General features: G+C 45.6%; 1 protein-coding gene across 3 annotated transcripts in view; it reads left to right on the top strand.

Moving 5' to 3' along the window:
* The window catches only part of LOC104075408 (cytoplasmic FMR1-interacting protein 2), a 45,423-nt gene extending 28,049 nt beyond the window's left edge, over positions 1-17,374 (top strand). For all 3 annotated transcript variants that reach the window (XM_009575895.1, XM_009575894.1, XM_009575893.1), the window contains 8 exons: positions 5,294-5,437; positions 7,023-7,113; positions 7,812-7,942; positions 11,117-11,189; positions 11,686-11,780; positions 15,750-15,988; positions 16,495-16,642; positions 17,207-17,374. In XM_009575895.1, coding sequence (XP_009574190.1) covers positions 5,294-5,437; positions 7,023-7,113; positions 7,812-7,942; positions 11,117-11,189; positions 11,686-11,780; positions 15,750-15,988; positions 16,495-16,642; positions 17,207-17,374 — 1,089 coding nt within the window. The remainder of the gene's footprint in view (positions 1-5,293; positions 5,438-7,022; positions 7,114-7,811; positions 7,943-11,116; positions 11,190-11,685; positions 11,781-15,749; positions 15,989-16,494; positions 16,643-17,206) is intronic.
* The last annotated feature ends 1,656 nt before the right edge of the window (positions 17,375-19,030 follow it).

The following is a 19,030-nucleotide window of genomic DNA, read 5'->3' as shown; positions in this document are numbered from 1 at the left end:
CTTGCTTTTGATTTACGTTTTGCAGTTCTGGATGTTTTGGTTTTGGCTTCCAAGATCTGTATTCACTTCTGTCTCTGTGAGTGAGCTGCGGCTGCCAGAGAGCTGAAAACTGGGAGCAGAGATGAAAATAATTATGGGCAGGGATCGAAATGAAAGTGCTCCCAGGTGGCTTCCTGCCATTTACATGGCTCCGTCCTGCTTACAAGAACAGGAGGATAGAGAGCTCTTAGCTGGTCCCATGCTGTGAGTAAAGTACATCCTTGCCTGCAGGGAGAGAGCTGAGGACACAAATCCATGCTTCAGAAAGGTGGATTACACAAGGTGATAACGTTTTCGTGAGAGAACTGCTTACGGCGTTTGCGTTGTTGAGTTTACCAGTGTTCACAGTTGCTTCAAAATTAAATTTCAGTTGTTCACAATAAGATGTGTTAGCAGGAGGAGAGGAAACCGAGGAAAACAGGAATAGCTGGATTAGGCTAGCAAAGGGTCCTGCTGACCTTTCTCCATGCAGTGATCAATCCCACTAGCTCAAAAGAAACTGCAGCAAAGCTTTCAGTGGTGTTGGTATGACCTGCTCCCAAAATCAAGCTTGCACCAGTTTATGCTGGTGATGAGCTTGAAACTCTCATTTCCCAGGATGAGATGATGCCAAAACCATGCCAGTGCCAGGGCTGCTTCAGCCCTGGTGTTCCCTATACCTGCAGGTGGACCCGGCCTTTGGCCCTGCCTGGGAGTCCTTGCTCTTCGCCATAGGATGCAAACTGCGGGCGCGCTCCAGTGGCCAGCAGAAACTGAGCCATTTTCTGCCATTCAGCCACTTATAAAACACAGCAGGCTGCCAAGTCTCCTACAAAGAAGCTGCAAAATTACCAGCAACGCACTACTTGCTGCTCGTTAACCACTTCTTAGCTCTGTAAATGCTTTAGATTGGGCTTCATTTATGTATTTTCATGAGTACTTCTGTTTTTCTTGGCACTGCCGGACCCAGGGTCATGCCAGACTCGCTGGAAATCCCTGGTTCCCTCCCCTGGTTGAATTTGCCCCCCCTTTTTAACGAGCATGCAGGCAGATGTAACCTGAAGGACCGTGCATGCTGCCGGCACTTGCAAAAATAGTTACAGCGTGCGAATGGGGTAGAGCCGCTCTATTTTCTGCTGCCGTGTCTACAGCAGCAGCACAAAGGTGTTAAGGAGCTGTGGTTGCTGCAGGGGGTGTTGGCAGCGGGGGCTGCTGATCCCCTCTAACAGACTGCGTGGGCTGTCTACCTGGCCTGCCACGGCCATCAGCTTGTTGTAAATCATAGCAGTCTATACAGTCACTGAAAATCAGTAGTCGGTATAGCAAGGCATTATGCTGAGACATAGAATATACACTGACACAGCCTCTATACACAGAATATATATAGACACAGTCTCAATACAGTATATAAACAAGCCTGCTGCATTGTACATGACCTGTCCATCCCAGCTAGGGAATATGGGGGTTTTTGCGTGAAAGTCTTAGCAACTGGCTGATACAGCTGAATATGGTAAAAGCTTTATAGGGAGAGTGAAGGTTGCTTGCGGCGAGGGAAGGAACCACGCCATATTCAGGCTGATTAACTTACAGACCTTCCTCTGACTTTTTTACAGACCCGTCTCTGACAATTCTGGTCAGAATTGTTTTTCACTTTCTTAGACACCATCTCAGCTGTCACACTGAAGTTAGGTTGGCTGGGAGCTGGACTAGTCTTGGGCTGTGTGCAAGTCCTTTTTTGTCTCTAAGTATTTTCCTCTTTCATTAGCTCTTCAGTTTTCCAAGGAGGTTCTGGCACAGGCAGTATTATCTGTCTGTTATCTCTCTCTGATCTCTTTTATCAGATAAAACCCTCCCTGCCTTCCCTCAGGTGAGCTCAGACACATCTGGGTAATGGCCAACAAGAAGCTCAAAGATGTGGAAATGATAACTGGGTTTTGTTTTGCTTCATTTGCTGCTGAATCTGCTTCAGAGCATCCCTAGTAACCTCATGAGCTCAATGGGCGCTTCCCCACACGCTCCCAAGTATGGACGGCTGTCCCCGAGACCTGGGCGCAGGGTGGGACATCTGGGCTCTCTGGGACGCCGGGAACTCTGCCCCGCTCTGCAAATCCCAGCCTGCCAGCACTCCCAGCCTCCCAGCCCCAAAACCTGCCCGTTTGGCCCCAAACCAAAGGTGGGGCAAACCTCCGCGGTGTCTTCGGCAGCTGCTGCTCCTGAGAACAGCAAAACCTCTTGAGAGGCAGCGAGATCAGGGGCTTTGCTCCGGCTCTCCGCGGGGGTGGAAGCGGCTGCCCCGCACGGGGGAGTGAGCCGTGCCGTGCAACCAGCTTGTACCTTCAGCTGTTTTGTCTTAAAATACCTGCTGGTGTCATTTTTCACATCCTACAGTCTTTACCCCAAGCTGTGTATCTCACCCTTAAATGGAGTTATATTTTTAATTGCTGGCAGAGTATTATTATTAGACGCAAGCCTGCTGCTAATGCGCTGTGTGGCTCTGCAGAGAGCTTGATGAACCTACCTCATCTTGCAGACAGGCAGGGATGAATCATCCCGCTCGTCTGCAGCCAATGCAAGTCCTAAAATGTGTCTTCTCCCAATCAGGCTTATTGCTGGGACCCCCACTTGAGGGAGAAGCCCTCTTGAAAGCTGCTCTGCAGACCCATTATCCTGCTGAGAGGCAAGGGAGTGCTGCGAGGGGAGCGGCTGCACGGCAGCACCATCCGTTCACTGCCTGTACAGCGAAATGTCAGCCCTGTTACGTGGAAAATCTGACCAATTGCTCCACAACTGGGTACTGATGGTGGCCCATCTCAGGGGACCATGGCACGTGCACAGACTGAAGACCTGGCTCCTAGCTGGTGGAGCAGCAAAGAAGCTTCCACAAATGAGTATGGATTCATGAACCCACTGAAATGGGGATATTTAGTTCCCCCCTAGTCTGGATGAGCCACCGGTTTGCTAATCGTGGGGAAATAACAGGGTAAAGGAGCCTATGGGGAGGCCACTTAGGGGTGCGAGGAGCCGACCCGGGGCCGCCTGGCTCACCCCTGCAGCAAGGCGCTTTCTGGAGGTGCCGGGGCTGGAATAACGCATTGCAAAAGCCACAGCAACAACACGCCACGGAAGCGTGGCTGGGCTGGGGCCCTGGCAGGTTACTGGCTTCCCTCTGGGATGATCATGTTGGACATTTGGCAAATGTCACAGCTGGGCGTCACCTGGTATTTAAACAGACACTCTTTAGAAAACAAACTATTGCTGTTTTTCACGTGTATCAGTGTGTGTATCTAGTGGCTTTGGATCAGCCTCTACCAGACAGATTTTTAAAGACTTGGTGATCTAAGGATGGAGATGCAAACCTAAGCAGGATACTCAAAAGCAGTTCTCATAACAGGAGTTGGCACCCAAGGAGCTTTGAAAGTAGGCTTCTGTCTGCCTGAAGAATTTTTAAATTCTTGCCCGTACTTATTCAGGGCCCTTTTGTTTAGTTTTGATGGGAGAGAAAGTTCACGCATGTTGTGAATGACTGCACTAGAGAGCCTCCAAGGTAGCCTTTCTGTACATAATAGTATTAAAGTATTAAAGGGAGGTTTTTCACCTACCAGGACTAGGAGGTGAAATTATATTTCACAGAAAGTAGGGGACTTCCTAACTGTGTCTTCTTTCTGCTAGCTCTTTCAAAGAGCACCTAGGAATTATATAGGCAATAAGCTGCTGGACCAGAACAGTGGGGTTGTAACAAAATGAGGGACAATTAATTAATTGATTAAAGCAACTGACAAGTCTATGAAAGTGCGATCAGTACATCAGTTCGCTGAAATTCTAATTCTGAGAGCAAAAGAAAATGCTTTTCCAATTCTTCGCAAATGACTTCACTTTGTAACTCTCGAGGAAGTGAGTCAGAATTGGAGGACAACTGAAGCCTTCAGCTGGCTGTATTGCAATTGCTGGGAGCAGCACTGTTGGAGGACAGACAACATTTTGTCCTATTCTACTACTTCAGGACTTGCTCCCTTTTCACCCTAAGCTTCTCACCCTCCGCTCTCTTGGCTCCATTACTGGCAGGGAAGGAAATCCCTGGAGAGTGGGGTCTGTAATACCCTCAGGGAAGCAAGCTCCCCGCTGCATGAGGATGCACTGTGCCTCTAATACACAGCGTTCACACAAGAAGCGAAGTCAGCCTTGCGCGGTGCGTTCGGGATACAGTTTAATTTGTATTTGTTTCCTTATCCTTGTTTAAGAAATAACTTTTAGTAAGCATGAGCCAGGGGGTTTATCTGTGTTTTGCTGGAAGGGGCACTACATGCCAGAATCATTTCAAGAATGTGCTTTCTTGCTGTTTACTGAGGTTGCAGTTGTTATAGATGTCGTGGGGGGAGACTGCAGCCCTTCTCTGCTGGGTGGAGTCATGATGCCAACACTTCGGTTGCAGAGCCCGAGCTGAGCATGTGGTGTCTCAGCTAAATCTGATTTTCAGTATTTTTTTTGCAGATCACGCAAGTGAATTAATTCCCCCTACTTCTGTTTCCCTCACGCCAAATGGATCCTATAAATGTTCCAGTGACAAAACATTGCAGCAATTTCCACATTTCCAAGATTACACTGATAGAGCACATTCCTGGAAATCACTCTCTGTTTTCTGCTGCTAAAAATTTTCTGGGGGCCAGAGCCCCAGGTACTATTCTCCCTAGACCAGGGTCAGATTCTTGCCCTTTTCACAGTTCCATGGGGGTGTCTGATAAGTACAAAGGCTGATGTAGAGCTTTGCAGGATGCAAAAGGATCTTTTCGATGCCTCTTCCAAGTGCCCTTAGGTTCAGATGCTGCAGTTCCTACTTTTCTTAATAAGTCTCATTTAAAGCAAGTGCCCATAGAAAAAAAATCTGTCCGGTTACCTGTATATAAAGCTTTTTGTTTTAGTAGAGAAGAATTTGGGTTTGAAGATGCAAAGGGCTAGTGAACTGAAATCCTTGATTGGGAATGTATGGGAGAGTAAATTACCTTGGAAATGAAAGTGGTGTTGCTACATAGCAGGATAATAAACCTTATGACGTGACGGTGTGTTGAGATTAGATTATGTCTGACTACGTAGGAAGAAAAGCAATGTCTTCTTTCCCGCAAGCAGTAGAAGAAATAGGAATTGTCATGGGTATTATTATTTCTCCTTCTCTATCTTAAAAATTATTTGAAGTGATGGAACATAATCCTATGAGAAGAGAATTACTTACAGGTCTGGTAAATGCTCCTGTCTAACTGTCATTATGCTTCTAATTTCTCAGCCTCTCAACATTGCCTACAGTCACATCTATAGCTCCTACCGCAATTTTGTGGGCCCACCTCATTTCAAGACGATCTGCAGGCTTCTTGGCTATCAAGGGATTGCAGTGGTCATGGAAGAGCTGTTGAAGATCGTCAAGAGCCTGGTAATTCTGAGCCTAACCCTGGAGATGGAGAAACCTCAATGCTTTAAGAGGTGCAGGTTGGACAGTCAGCCTGAGCTTTGTGTTCAGAGTGTTCGCATCTGGGCACCTTCGTGTCCCTTGATCCACACTCAAACACTTGTATTAACAGTGTGATTTTCAGTGTTGCTGAGGAATCCCACTGATTCCCGGGGGATGATGGAGTGTTTCCACCATCTTGAAGTGTGAACTGTGATCAGCCACCTACATACCAACCATAGAGTTGGTATGCTGCTTTGCTAAAAGCCATCGAGAAGTGATCGGTGGGACATGGCACTCATGGTCCCTCAGCACTGCCTGTGCTGCAGTCTGGGAGACCTTCAAGACATGTGCTCGTGCTCAGCAATAGCACAAGAGCACTCAGTCTCACTGCTTTTGATACCCCTGGAGAGCTGCAGGAAGGTAGAGAGCACGCAGCAAAACTGATGAAACCAACTTTTGTAGTCTTTATAAGAAAATTCTTGCTATAGGTAAGTCCTTATTCAAGCCATACTGTCCATTTCCATCAGATATTCAGAAGCTAGGCTGCCAATAGCTCTATCTGCTTTCTAGTTCTCTCTTCTTTTTCAGAAGAGAAATGTTCGCAGGGGAATGATCCCATGTGCTCCCTAAGGGCACTAACAACACCAAGCATTAAGAAGGGAGGAGGGACTATGCAAAAATGTATAATCTTTCAGGTCATGCTTTTCTACTAAAACTCTTGCTTTACTGGAAAGATGATTTTAATTCATTATAAATATTTAAATTCTGTTTTGACTGCAATGACGTCATTTTGAACTTGTCTAACAAAGCAATGTAAAACTGAAAATCTCAAGCATATATCCAGTTTCCCTACTGTAAAGCACCATAGTTACTGAAGATTTAATTTGTGTTTCTTAGTTGAAAATGCTGTAGCTGGTATGCAAGATCAGACAGCATTCAGCACAAAGACAAAAGATTTTATGTTTGGCTAAATAGTGTTTAGCGCATAATCCCATATAATGTATCTACAGGATGCAGGTGTATAACTCCAAATGACAGCAGATGCTTTTAACTAAAAAAGATACTTCGCTCTTCTCCATATTAGTTCAAAAAATCAGATCTGCAGAAACTTGTTCTACATGCATGTAAATTCTTTTTTAAACTCTGAGTATCTAGTGATCATTCCTCAGGTGGAAGGACCATTTCCTGTGCTGGGGAATGACTCCTTTAGCAGCTCTGGTGAAACGCTTTTTGGGTTAGGAGCACAAGTCCAGCTGGATCTAAGACTGAGCCTTGTTTGGATTTCAGCTGCAAACAATGCAAACACAGCAAGCTGTATTTTGAAGTCGAAAATCCGTGCAGCTGTGATTTACTATTTGGGAGGAAGCTGTAAAAGCAGTCTTAACTCCATGCACTCGGGCTGAATTTTATATTTGGGTGAAATCCAAACTAAGCAAGTTCTTCTTGGACTCCAGCTGAAGTTTCATCCTGTGCTGTCAGATGTGGACCTGTCCACAACCAGCCCCCTTTCAAAACCAACACTAGGAGAAGTCGTCATTCCAATTTAACCTCCCTTTGTCTCTGACAGCTACAAGGCACCATCCTGCAGTATGTGAAGACTCTGATTGAAGTAATGCCCAAGATATGCCGCTTGCCAAGACATGAATATGGCTCTCCAGGTGGGTGCTACGGAAAGATGCACAATGGTTTGAGCAAGAGCTCGCCCACATGTTTGAACGGCATTTACTCAGGCACACACTAGTAATTAAGCAAGGTTTGGCACCTAACATGCCAGTGCAGCATGCAGCCCAGGCTCGTTGAGACTTTCAGCTTCTTTGGTGTTGACACTGGAACACGTATAGGAAACTTTTCCAGGAAATCTCCTGTTGGAAATTTCCCTTTGAACACACAGATGACTGATAAGGAAATGCCTTCTGGTAGCTGATGTTTTGTTTTCAGGATTTTGTAACCTTTTGTTATTGTGAGTTCACTGATATTTTTCAAAAGCTCTACTTAGTTGATACAAAGATTTTTTGCAGCATGACTGCAGTCTGCCATTGAGCTGGATGGGGAAACTCTGGCTGGTATACGTGAGCCAGCACCGGGACATCCATTACAGTCTTGAATCTCTTTTTTCCTCTGATTAGGAAATCCAAGGACTTCATATGAATTACTCCCTATTTCCCAAGGGTTACTAAAAGCAGGATAAGACACTGAGTGCTAATTCTCCCCAGTGCCAGTCTCCGTCTATCCGTTTAGCACTTACAGCTTGCAATTTGTGATTAAGGAAGTATCGGGCACTGATTATCTTTTTATCCAAGTTACCGGAGGGTGATTCTGCTCTCACTTTCCTGACTGTTCTTCCTTGTCTTTTAAGGAATCCTGGAGTTTTTCCACCACCAGCTGAAGGACATCATTGAGTACGCAGAGCTGAAGACTGACGTGTTCCAAAGCCTCAGAGAAGTGGGCAATGCCATTCTCTTCTGCCTCCTTATCGAGCAGGCTTTGGTAAGGCAAAACCCCCTGCACCAACAGATCGTACTTGAAATTGTCAGCTCGAGATTATAACCCCTTATCCTGGGTTCTCCAGCAGAAGAGTTTGGGAAATGTTACTTTCCAGCTTCTTGTGTGCTCAGGGTCTCTCTGGGGCTGTTTTATCGGGGTCTGTGGGCATGTCCATGGGGATGGTATGCATTGGCGCTTGGTCACCGACATCTGGGATTGCTGAAGGAGAATCTGAATACTGGAAGATCTAGATTTAATTCTTGGACCCAAAGCTACCCCTTGTTCATCCTTCTCAGAAATAAAACCAACTGGAGCTTATTTCTAGATTGTAAGCTCTCTGGGGCAGGGATCAATACTTTTTTATATACATACTTGTACAGTGAGAAGTAGATTGGAGCCCTGTGCTCTTCTGGGGTGCCAGTGCAATGAAAAAAACCTGATTGATTCTAATGGCGATAAGGATAAAGTAATCCAACAGGAAGGAAATCTCAGAAGAGCTGATGATATATTTCCTATGACTTATCTTCACTGAAAACTTAGCTGGAGTGACGACTTGGTATTGCCCCCTGCACAAGTGTTTTGCACGCGCACAAGTCTGTCAGCCTCTCAGCTCCTGTGATGCCCTTTCTGGTATGGGGCAAAGGCTGTGGCTGAGTGCCACACATCTTCTTAGCTTCTAGTTTTTCACACAATAAATTTACTTCGTAATGAATTTATCTCACAGTTTGGCCTAGAGCCAACTGAGTAGTGTTCAACAACACAATTTTACTTTAAAAATGCATATTTCATGTCATAATGGTTTTGGCAGGGTTGTTTCAGTTTTTCCAGAAATATTTCAGAAAGACTTCCCTAGCATAAGATGGGATTTCCAAGCAAAGCCAGAAAGTTTTGTTCAGAGCAAAACCAGAAGGAAGTTCAAAGATTCTAAGTTTTATCCAACCATAGAGCACAGGGAAAACTGAAAATCTCTGTATGTCCTCAAAATGGATATTTCTGCCCTTGCCTTTGCATTTTAACCCCAGATATAGAGACTTTGAGTTCCTAATATGGTGTATCAAACACATTCAGTGAACAGTAGTTGTGTAAGATTAAGAAAACTAGAGAGATGTATATCACCTAGCAGCTTGGCTTTATTTTATAGAATGACCAGAGTTGCCAACTATATCCTGGCAGTTTCTGTTCCTTTTGTGGCTTTGTCACTGCTTTCTGCTGTTTTCAGTGTTGGATTTTATGCTGGATGTACTGCATTTGCCTTTTCCGTCCCATCTTTAAATGGACACTTAAGGGACACATGGTGGTTTCTTTTAGAAATCCTTCATTTCAATGCAAAAATGTTCCTCCAGTCCCAGGAGCTGTACATCAGCAGTATACTGGCATTTTAGAATAGCAGAAAATAAAGAAAGAAGACAGTGAGAATTTGGGGGTCCCTTTAGAAAGGCTAACCATCAAAGTCCATGTCTGCCCACTTTCCATGCCAGCCAAAGTCTCTCCCTCTCTGATCCCCTGTTTTTCCCCACAGAAATAGATTCAGAATATAAAGCCATTTTGCACGAAGCGGGCACTGGTTCTCGCTCGCTGGAAGATGTCAGGTGCGTAGAGCCGTCACGTAACAAGATTTTCCCTCTAATGGAGCTCTTATGCAGCAGGAGCAATTGCTTTTACGGTGCAGTTATCTTCGTAGCTGTCAGAATAATCTAAGGCTGGTGGTATTTGCTGGCAGAGGCTGCTCCGTTCTACCCTCTTTTTTATTGTTTAAATCTGAGGAATGAGGAGTTGCTTGGGCAGAGGCTGCTCCGTTCTACCCTCTTTTTATTGTTTAAATCTGAGGAATGAGGGGTTGCTTGTGACTAAATTTCTAAGCAGAATTCTTACTCTCAGGTGATGGGCCTTGGGGAGGAGATCTATTAATAACATGGCTAATTTTGGGACAGATATCAGGTGAATGCAGGCTGCAAATGGTGAAAATACTCTCTTTATCAGAGGGAAACGGCAGTGAAAGAGCATTCATCTAGGAACGAATAGTGTTTTGCAAATGAAATAACCAAAGTGACAGGCACACTCCGTTAGCATCAGCATCTCTCTGCCCGTGGAGGGACCCCGGACTGTTCCTGTCCCTCCAGCACTGTGTCACAAACTGCACTCCCACAAACTCACTCTCATCCCAGCATCCATGCGCCAGTACAGCCTCCTGCAGCTCCATGCTACCCTGTTCTCTCCCTCTTGGCTGGAAGGTGGGGTATCCACCCGTGCATCCCAAACAGACCCAGCCGAGTCATTCCATCTGGCCCCCAATGATCTTTTGCTGCGCTGTCATGACTTGCTTTCGAGTGTGTCTAAATCTCTACAGTAAGCTCAGAACTGAAAGCATGTCTTAGAACTAGACTTTTGTAGGAGCAAACTAATGCCTTGTTGTGACGCAATGCCTCTGTGTTAAACAGCTTTGGTTTCCTTGCTGCTGTTTCCCATTGCAGACTTGTATACAATGTATTGTCAGCCATCGCTCCTCAGTCTCCACCTGCCTATTTCTAGGTTTCTCCTCCTTGTGCATCTGTGTTTGGGATTATTTTTTCTCAAGTGCATCGGCATGCATTCTCTCAGGTGGCATCTCATGATGTTATTCCTCTCTGGACTTCTGTATTATTCTGCCTGGTGGCTACACCACTGGGATTCTGGTCTGATAGCCCTGGCTGAGAACACGATATGAACAACCAAATAATTTCAGACCAATATGTTATGTACCTATTTGCAATAGAGCCATGCATCGGTATATTTTACATGTACACATCCTAAAATAACTAAGCCAAAGGGTAATCTCTCTGTAAAAATAAACAGCAGGAAGTCATCGGGGCAAGATGAAACTGAAACCTCCATGTTCTTTATCCCCTCTTACTTGCAGTGCTAGTAAGTGGGACAGAAAATAAATATAAAGCTCTGGCCTGGTACAGGCAGGAAGTAACTTATTTGAGTTAAGGAAACTTCCTGGCTTAAGTTGAGAGGTATTTCTTCCAGTTTTAGTTCATTTAGGTTCATACCATTGGAGTTACTACTGAGCTGGGTTAGATTTGAATAGGTGCCATAGGCGTGAATTGTTGTAGAGTTGCCCAGGCCCCTGAGCCAGACACTCAACCCCTATAGGTATTTTTTAACTTACTTTATCTTTCTTTCTTCCTGCCTCAGTCCCAGGAAGAAGTTTGTGATTTGCTGCATGCTGCTCCCTTCCAAAATATTTTGCCCAGGGTCTACATCAAAGGTAAGAAGCTGAGAGGGAAGCAGTGGACAGACTCAGAGGTCTCCGCCCATTTTTCCTGCTGAGTATTAGTTCTGGCCCTGCTTCGCCCTCGAAATAGATAAGTGGATACAGCCGAAAGTCAGGTGGAAACAAATACCAAGGGTGCATTTTCTGTAGCCTAGTTACAGACTGAAACCTTAGTCAGTTTGGGGGTTCCTTAAGGTTTTAAAGCCATTTCACAGCCTCTTTGGAGAATGACAGCATGAAATGTCCACTCAACAGGAGTGATCAGTAACAGGGACATGCTTTTGGACATGTGTGATTAAGCTGCTGCTGAGACTGCAATCGCACATCCCTCCCTTCTCTGCATCACTGGTTCCCTCATTTGCTGTCGGTTTGGCTCACTGATCCAAAGTCTCGTTGGATGGTTGCTGGGGGGCAGCTCTGAGCAAACTCGGCGGAAATTGCGGGTCTCCACTTCCTCCTCTCATTTCACTGTTTGCTGCTCGCTTGACAGAAGGAGAACGCTTGGAGGTGCGCATGAAGCGTCTCGAAGCCAAGTATGCCCCACTTCACCTGGTTCCCTTAATAGAGAGGCTGGGCACTCCGCAGGTAAGGATTTCATTGAAAGGGATGGCTGTTGAAAATCCATAGCAGTCCCCAGATGGCCTGTTTGGCCTTGGGAAAGTGATCCTTTTTTTTTTTTTTTTTTTTCCCTTTTTCCCCCAAAACATCAATTGGACAAGAAAATCAGAATCCCTGCCTTAGCAGACACTTTGAAGGGAAATTTGTGAGCGGGTCCAGAGATGGTGTGTTGCTGCCTCCGGTCTGGAGATCTGGCGGGGAGCTGTAAGACAAGCATGCTAGAAGCCAGCTCTGAATAAGAACAACTCTGAAAAACTACTCTTCTCCATTTTAAAAAGATGGAGAATTGCTGGGGTGGTTTGAGGGGAAACTTTGCAGGGCTGTCCCTGACTTAATCAATTGCCATCGCTTTTGGGGATCCCATTTTAGGGCTGCAGTGTGGTCCATTTTTAAGCTCATCCCTGTCAAGGAATACATCTAAGAATGGTTTCCTTCCTAGCACATGCTTAGAGCTTCAGCACATGCTTAAAATTACGGCTCCATTTAAGTGTCTTCTTGAGGTGGGTCTCAGCTTGGAAAAGATCTCTTGTGCAGAAATTGAGTACTGTTAAAAATATCTCCGTAGATTGATCAATGTAATGGGCAAAATTTGAGCTCCGTTGCTATCAATAGCCAAACTTCCACTGCCTACTTAGTGGAGTTGATGGGATAAAAATCATTCGAAGTATTAAATGAATCAACACCCTTTTTCTGTAATGTACTGCCGAGGGAATGGAACGAACACTCAGTTATATGAGGTGACAGATCTATTGCAGGCAGAAAGTTGTTGATTTTCTTTCTTGTTTTTCTGATGGATCAAGATTGGAAATCATATGAAACAAAGAAATTGGCTGCATAACTGAGGGCTTTGTCTTACTTTGTAGACACTTCTCTCACTTCCCATTGACTTCCTTTTAAAGGAGACACTCGAGAAAAAGAATTCACCTCTGTGTTTTTGTGTCTTTGTGTTGGTCTTTCTATCTCTCCTTCTTTCCATGCAAAATCATCATTGAAATCTGCTATTAGAGTCCACTCGTTGCTTTCCCTGCCATAGTTATGACGGTGATGAAAACAAAAGGTATTTCATGCCCCGCTAAAAATTAATTTTTCCGTAAACTGTTCCCACATTCATCACACAGGTACAGTTGAGTACCAGATCTTTTTTGAGCTCAGATGTAAATGAACACAAGAGTCACTTTCTATAGGTGCCTCCATAGCTTCTAAGCTTGCTCCTTATGCAGTTTTGGACATGCATTTTGGAAATGCAGTTTTGGACACAGGCCATATGGGATTTTTTCCCGCAGAATGCATAATTGCCTTTTAGCAATTGTCCAGAATCTGAGCAGAAGTTGCCTGCTAGATGCCTCTCCCAAAACGTGGCCCTGTGCATTTCATATAATCACATGCTGTGAAGGGGCTGAGCCAGAGGCTGCTGTAGTTAGTGGGGATCTATCAGTCTTTGCAGGCTTTAGGTACGGTTCTTGCAAGCTTGCCATTTAACAAGCTGTAAAAGAGGTATGGCACAACTGGATTTGTGCAATGGCAGGAAAACTGTCGGTGATTGTTGTAAAGAATTGTTTTGCATAGGGAATCAAGAAGTAGCTGTTTGATAGGTGATTCATAAAGAACCAGGGGGGTCAAAGTGGTTCATTAAAGGAATCCTCTCCCTTTTAATGCTGATCATAGGGGTATTTAATAAGTGATTTTCAAAAGTGCTTGGTCAGTCTGATTTTTTTGCTGGAAGTAATGGGAGCCTTTCCTTTTGAAGACAGAGGGAATAATCGAGCCAGCACAGCAGCATCCTTTTACAATTTATCTCGAGAGCACCCTTCCTCTCCTGATCTTAGAAATCGGTGGGACCCCAGACTGTGAGGCAGATCTGGCCGCAAGACTAATAGCTCTCCAGCTGCCTTCACCATGTTAGATATCTACCCAACGGTAGTAGTCCTGTATCAAAGACTGATCTTATGGTGACGAATTTTAGAACCAAGTTCTGTCTGTGAATGTGTATAACTGAGTGGCACTACATACTTCGAAAGCCAGATACATCCCTTTCTAGATTAAGATTTCTTCAGAAACAGTATACTAAGATCATTGGATTAGTTTGTTCTCAAAAGTACCTGTTCTATCACTGTGTCTTAGCAAACAGTAATGCTAACACCGAATTTATCTTTGAAATGGCTTTACTTCTACTGTGTCCCCATTTTGCCATCACAGACTAGTGTGTGCATGTGCTAATCTGTACCTACAAGAGCTTGGAGCAGGTGAGGAGAGAGAAAGTGTACAGCCTTTAGCTATAAAAACAGGCTGGATAAAATAAATATTTACTTGCTAAGCAAACATGTGCAAGTGCATGCCATGAAACCGGTGATATCATTCCTGTGTTTAACAGATCTAGGCCTAATCTGGCCTCTGCACAGCATTACAGCTTTCCCTTGATATTTGCTATTAGTTGAACATTAATTGATCGGAGGTTCCCAGAATGTTCTTGAAATTGTGGCACAAGCAGGAACTGTAACGCTTTTAATTTCAATAGCCACCAAACTAAAAATGCTTTAGGTACTGCCAGCATAAACTAATAGTTAGGAAAGGGGATGTGCAGGCACATTCATATCTTTTTAGAGTGGAATAAAGACGACCCAGGTAAACAGAGCATAATTCATGTTCTTAATGTCTGGCCAGGACACATGCCTGCCCATTGTACCAGATGCTCTGAGCCCCCATCATGATTCTGATCGGGATGACGTTTTTATAGGCATTACAGGGACAGCTGGAAACGGAGCAAACGCTTAAAAACTACTTAAAGCTCCAGGAAGTCCTCTGGGATAGGCAGAGGGTCGGTAAATGTCATGCTTGCTCTGTGTGCCTCTGCCAAAATGGTGAGAGGGGTAAAAGGCTTTGGGGCCAGGGTGCCGTGGCTGCCAGCCGCTCCTCTAGCGGGGAGAGCACGGCAGAGCCGGAGCCTCCCACGGCCACGACTCTAACTGCACTCGGCTCCCATTTCCCGTGTTATTTTTGGCAGCGCTGCAAAGAGAAGTCAGTAACGCTGCTGGAAATGGCAAGAAATGGGGCAGCTAAGAGGATATCAGGGCAGCGAGCAAACTCCACACGTGCACCCCAGCCCCACTCACTGAGCTCAGTGGGGTCAGTGCTCCCGTGCCGGGCAGAGGCCCTGCTTGCTTATTTAAAATCCCGCCTTTTTTTTTTTCTCTAGGGGAGCAATGGGGCTGAAATGAAGTCAGTTCTCTTTTCATTTGCCTCTAGTGTAAAAGCCAAATGAACTCCATCCAGTGGAGCCATTCCAGATTTGTACATGTAAATCTGAGTAGGGATGTCACAGAAATTCTCCACACATGTAAAGCTTCCACATCTGGAAAAAAATATTATTTGACTTTCTTATAAACCACAGGTTTTCCAGTATTAAGGTTCTGGTGGCTTCTCATCTTCCTCAGAGCTTTTTAACCCTAACTACAAAAGAAATCAAGACAGCCATAGGCTATCTACATTTTAAAGAGATGATGGCAATGACCTGGGAAGCAAAATGTCCCTGTTCTCTCCTGTTCTATTTTCATAATCTGCAGAACTCATGAAATGAAACCCAGCAACGCTGAGTAGCACTAATATAACAGAACAGCGTGCTAGCAGAATTAAGGATCAGTATTTCTGATCAGAGCTTTGCCTTCAACTTTTGTTTTCTGACGTATGTAGTTATTTCAAAAGATACTTAGGTTGGTGAAATATAATTGAGCACAATATTAAGTCTTCTTCCGTTTGAGGGATGAGTATTCTCTGGTGGGGAGTGCCATGGGAGCAGCCATCAGAGGTAAGGTTGGACCTTGCATGGGATGTGTTGTTAACTTTGAAAGAGCTGGGGAGACCGGGAAGTGTTAAGTCCAGCGAGAGGGTCCGTCTCTATTACATTGTCACTTCTGTTTCTTTGATTGTCCTCCTCCTCAGCAAATAGCCATCGCCCGGGAGGGTGACTTGCTGACCAAGGAGCGGTTATGCTGCGGGCTGTCCATGTTCGAGGTGATCCTGACACGAATTAGGAGCTACCTGCAGGACCCGATCTGGCGTGGGCCACCCCCAACGAACGGGGTCATGCACGTGGATGAGTGCGTGGAGTTTCACCGGCTCTGGAGTGCCATGCAGTTTGTGTACTGCATCCCTGTGGGCACCAACGAGTTCACTGCAGAGTGAGTGTCCGTCAGCTGGCTCTGCCGTTAGTGCCGCTCATGAGCCAGCAAGCCCCCGAGGTGCCCTCAGCTGCAGCGATAGCCTCAGCCAGTGCAGAGGTAGAAGGGGAGCGTGGGTCCTTGTTGAAAGGACTTGGTTGCGCATGGAAATAAAGAGATGCCCAGAGAGCTTTCTATCTGAACAGCTGGGGAAAAGAGCAATATAAAGGGACATGCCCAAGGTGACATGCAGAAGGAGATGGGTAGATGGGCCAACAACCCAAGTCAGAGGCTAGGTCCTCATCTGTCTTACCCTGTGGTGCACTCTGCACAGCCTGGCCCTGGTGTAATTCTGCATATCTCCTTCTGAGTTCATTTTCTCTAGGCGTATACCCACTTTCTAGGAGTGGGACTGAATCTGATTTCCCTAGGAATTCACCAAAGAAAGTTCTTGGTGCCATGGCAGGACTTTTACCTAATTCTATCCTGTCTTCTCTCCCCACCCCATCACCCTGTCCTCCTTCCAGGCAGTGCTTTGGAGATGGTCTGAACTGGGCAGGTTGCTCTATCATTGTTCTCCTTGGACAGCAACGGCGCTTTGACCTCTTTGACTTCTGCTACCACCTGCTGAAGGTGCAGAGGCAGGATGGGAAGGATGAAATCATAAAAAACGTGGTAAGTTGAAGGGTGAGGTCCCAAAGGACCTGAACCAGCAACTTCTCTCTCTGTTTTCTATCTTGCTTTGTCCAAACTCATAAATTACAACCATGCCCGGTGTTAACCTTACTCAGACTGGACACACTTGCTGTGAGATTTCCATCTGCAGTCTCAGCAGAGAGGCCAAGGTTTTAATTGGCTTGACAATCAAATCTTTTTTCTCCCAAAGCTTTTCCCTTCTTCCTGGGGTTGGGAAGCTGGAGCTGAGAAGCTGGTATTTCCAGCAGCCATCCTGTGATCTCAGTGGCTTTATCAATAAGCAGCTGGGAGTCTAGACTTTAGAACAGTTAACTTAGGACCACTCACTGACCTTGTTAATGCTCTGTCTTGAGTCATCAAACCCTATAATGAGGTGAGTCACTGGTCCCTGGGAGGTGCTAAGTAGAACTGTAACACGTGTTATAGCTGCTTTGCTTTAGCAGAGGTTTCCAGCAGCAGAACAGAGGTACTGGTACTTTCTAGCTGGTCAGATGACATAAGACTCTCTTCATCTACTGTTTTTCTCCCTCACCATCCCTCCAGCCCTTGAAGAAGATGGCCGACAGGATCCGGAAGTATCAGATCCTGAACAACGAGATTTTTGCCATCCTGAACAAGTACATGAAGTCGGTGGAAACAGACAGTTCTACGGTGGAGCACGTGCGCTGCTTCCAGCCCCCAATCCACCAGTCGCTGGCCACCACCTGCTAGTGTGGACACTGACCCCGCGCGGGTTGGGAAGGGAGAAGGGACTGAACCCAGAACAGCTAGGAGGGGTAAACTCGATGGCGTGAGACCTGGCAACAAAGTAAGACTGGGTATGCCTGCTACACACGAGGATGCATCTTCCCATCCGGCCCTGTTTGAGTGCATGTTCTTCTGTACCATCCCTGTGATTGGTTTTACTTGTAGCTTTCAGACTTGGGGGTGGGTGGGGGCGGGCGGGCGAAATGTGCTTTTCTTCCATGAAGTGGTCCGGTTTTTCCCTGTGATTCATCCAATCGAACGCATCACTCTGAAGCCATATTGCAGCCCCAAACGTGGGAATCCTGGTGGAAGAGCTCCATGCTTCCACAGCGCTGGAAGCCCACTCCCACCGCAGAAGCAATGGGGCAAATCAACACCCCCAATGACATGTGCCACCAGCCATGGAGCAGGAGGGTTTGAAGACATGCCCCTGATTCACTCTTTGGGGGGAAGAAGGGATGAAGGCAGGATGTCACCTGTGGCAGCACCCTGAGGATCAAGTGATGGGCGCAGAGGAGCCGTGCCGGGCTGGTCTTGGATGGCTGCATGCCCCAGGCTGGGGCTAGCTTCGTGCTCTCTGCCACGTCGTTGGCCTTTCTAGCATCTGTTAAAGGGAGCTTTGGCACATGGGTTTCAGAATAGCAATGATGTAGTCGCCAAATAACTCCTCAGCACTTCAGAGAGCTGGGGAAAGAGAAAATGGCCTGGCTTTTTCCCTGTTATGCGACATCCACTTATTTTAATGCAAAGGGTTCTCCCCCGAAGACACATCTTCCATGGACTAAACAAGATTTCTTACAGACTATGGAAGAGGCTGCATTCATGTGAATGTGCTCTTGAACATTTTAATTTGGGTGGAAATAATCACTGGTCCTGACAGGAGGCAGGCGTAGTTATCTCAAACATACGTGATCTTTGATCTTCGGCCAAGGATGAGAGCTGGGGTGTGTAATCTGTGTATGTTCTGGGATGTTATCTTCCCTTGTTTTAGACAAATTCCTAGTGGCACAGCAACCGAATATATTTCTTCAGAGAATGGTCACTATCAGCAGGGCTTAGGAAACTTCCCATCACTCAGAAATGATGTGATTTTTTTAGAAGAGGTAAAATACAGGATAAGCATTAAAAAATATCCAGAATTTTCCAGGTTTAAAGGCTTTCAGAGGGAACACTGGAGTCTGTTTCCTTTTCCCACTCAGCTAATCTAAGATCCCTGGATATTGAGAACAAATTCAGTAGGAACTTCAAGGAGGATTTCATAACTCATGATCTTCCCTGCTTCCCCTCAGTAGTGTCATTGAAGTGATACAAAAGCTTGTGCTTGAAGTTAAAGGAGATCAAACCGCATGCTCCAGGAGAAAATGATGCTAGCCTCACCACTGGCAATATTTTAATTTCTCAGCTTTAGCCAGGTCACAGCAGATAATTGCTGTTACAGTATACAGATGTGATAATATATATTCCTTTCATCCATTTCATCATGCCTTGTAAACTGCATGCTATTACAGATGTTAAAAAGCTAGAGCCTGGGCATTTATTCTCTCAGAGGGAACATATAATTAATTAGTAGAAATGTCCCAGCTGGAGTATTTTGTCTTAGGAAACAACAGCCAGCAAACT

Source organism: Fulmarus glacialis, unplaced genomic scaffold (assembly GCF_000690835.1).
Source record: "Fulmarus glacialis isolate BGI_N327 unplaced genomic scaffold, ASM69083v1 scaffold39004, whole genome shotgun sequence".
In the NCBI taxonomy this organism is placed as follows: Eukaryota; Metazoa; Chordata; class Aves; order Procellariiformes; family Procellariidae; genus Fulmarus; species Fulmarus glacialis.
This window is presented reverse-complemented; position numbering and strand designations above follow the sequence as displayed.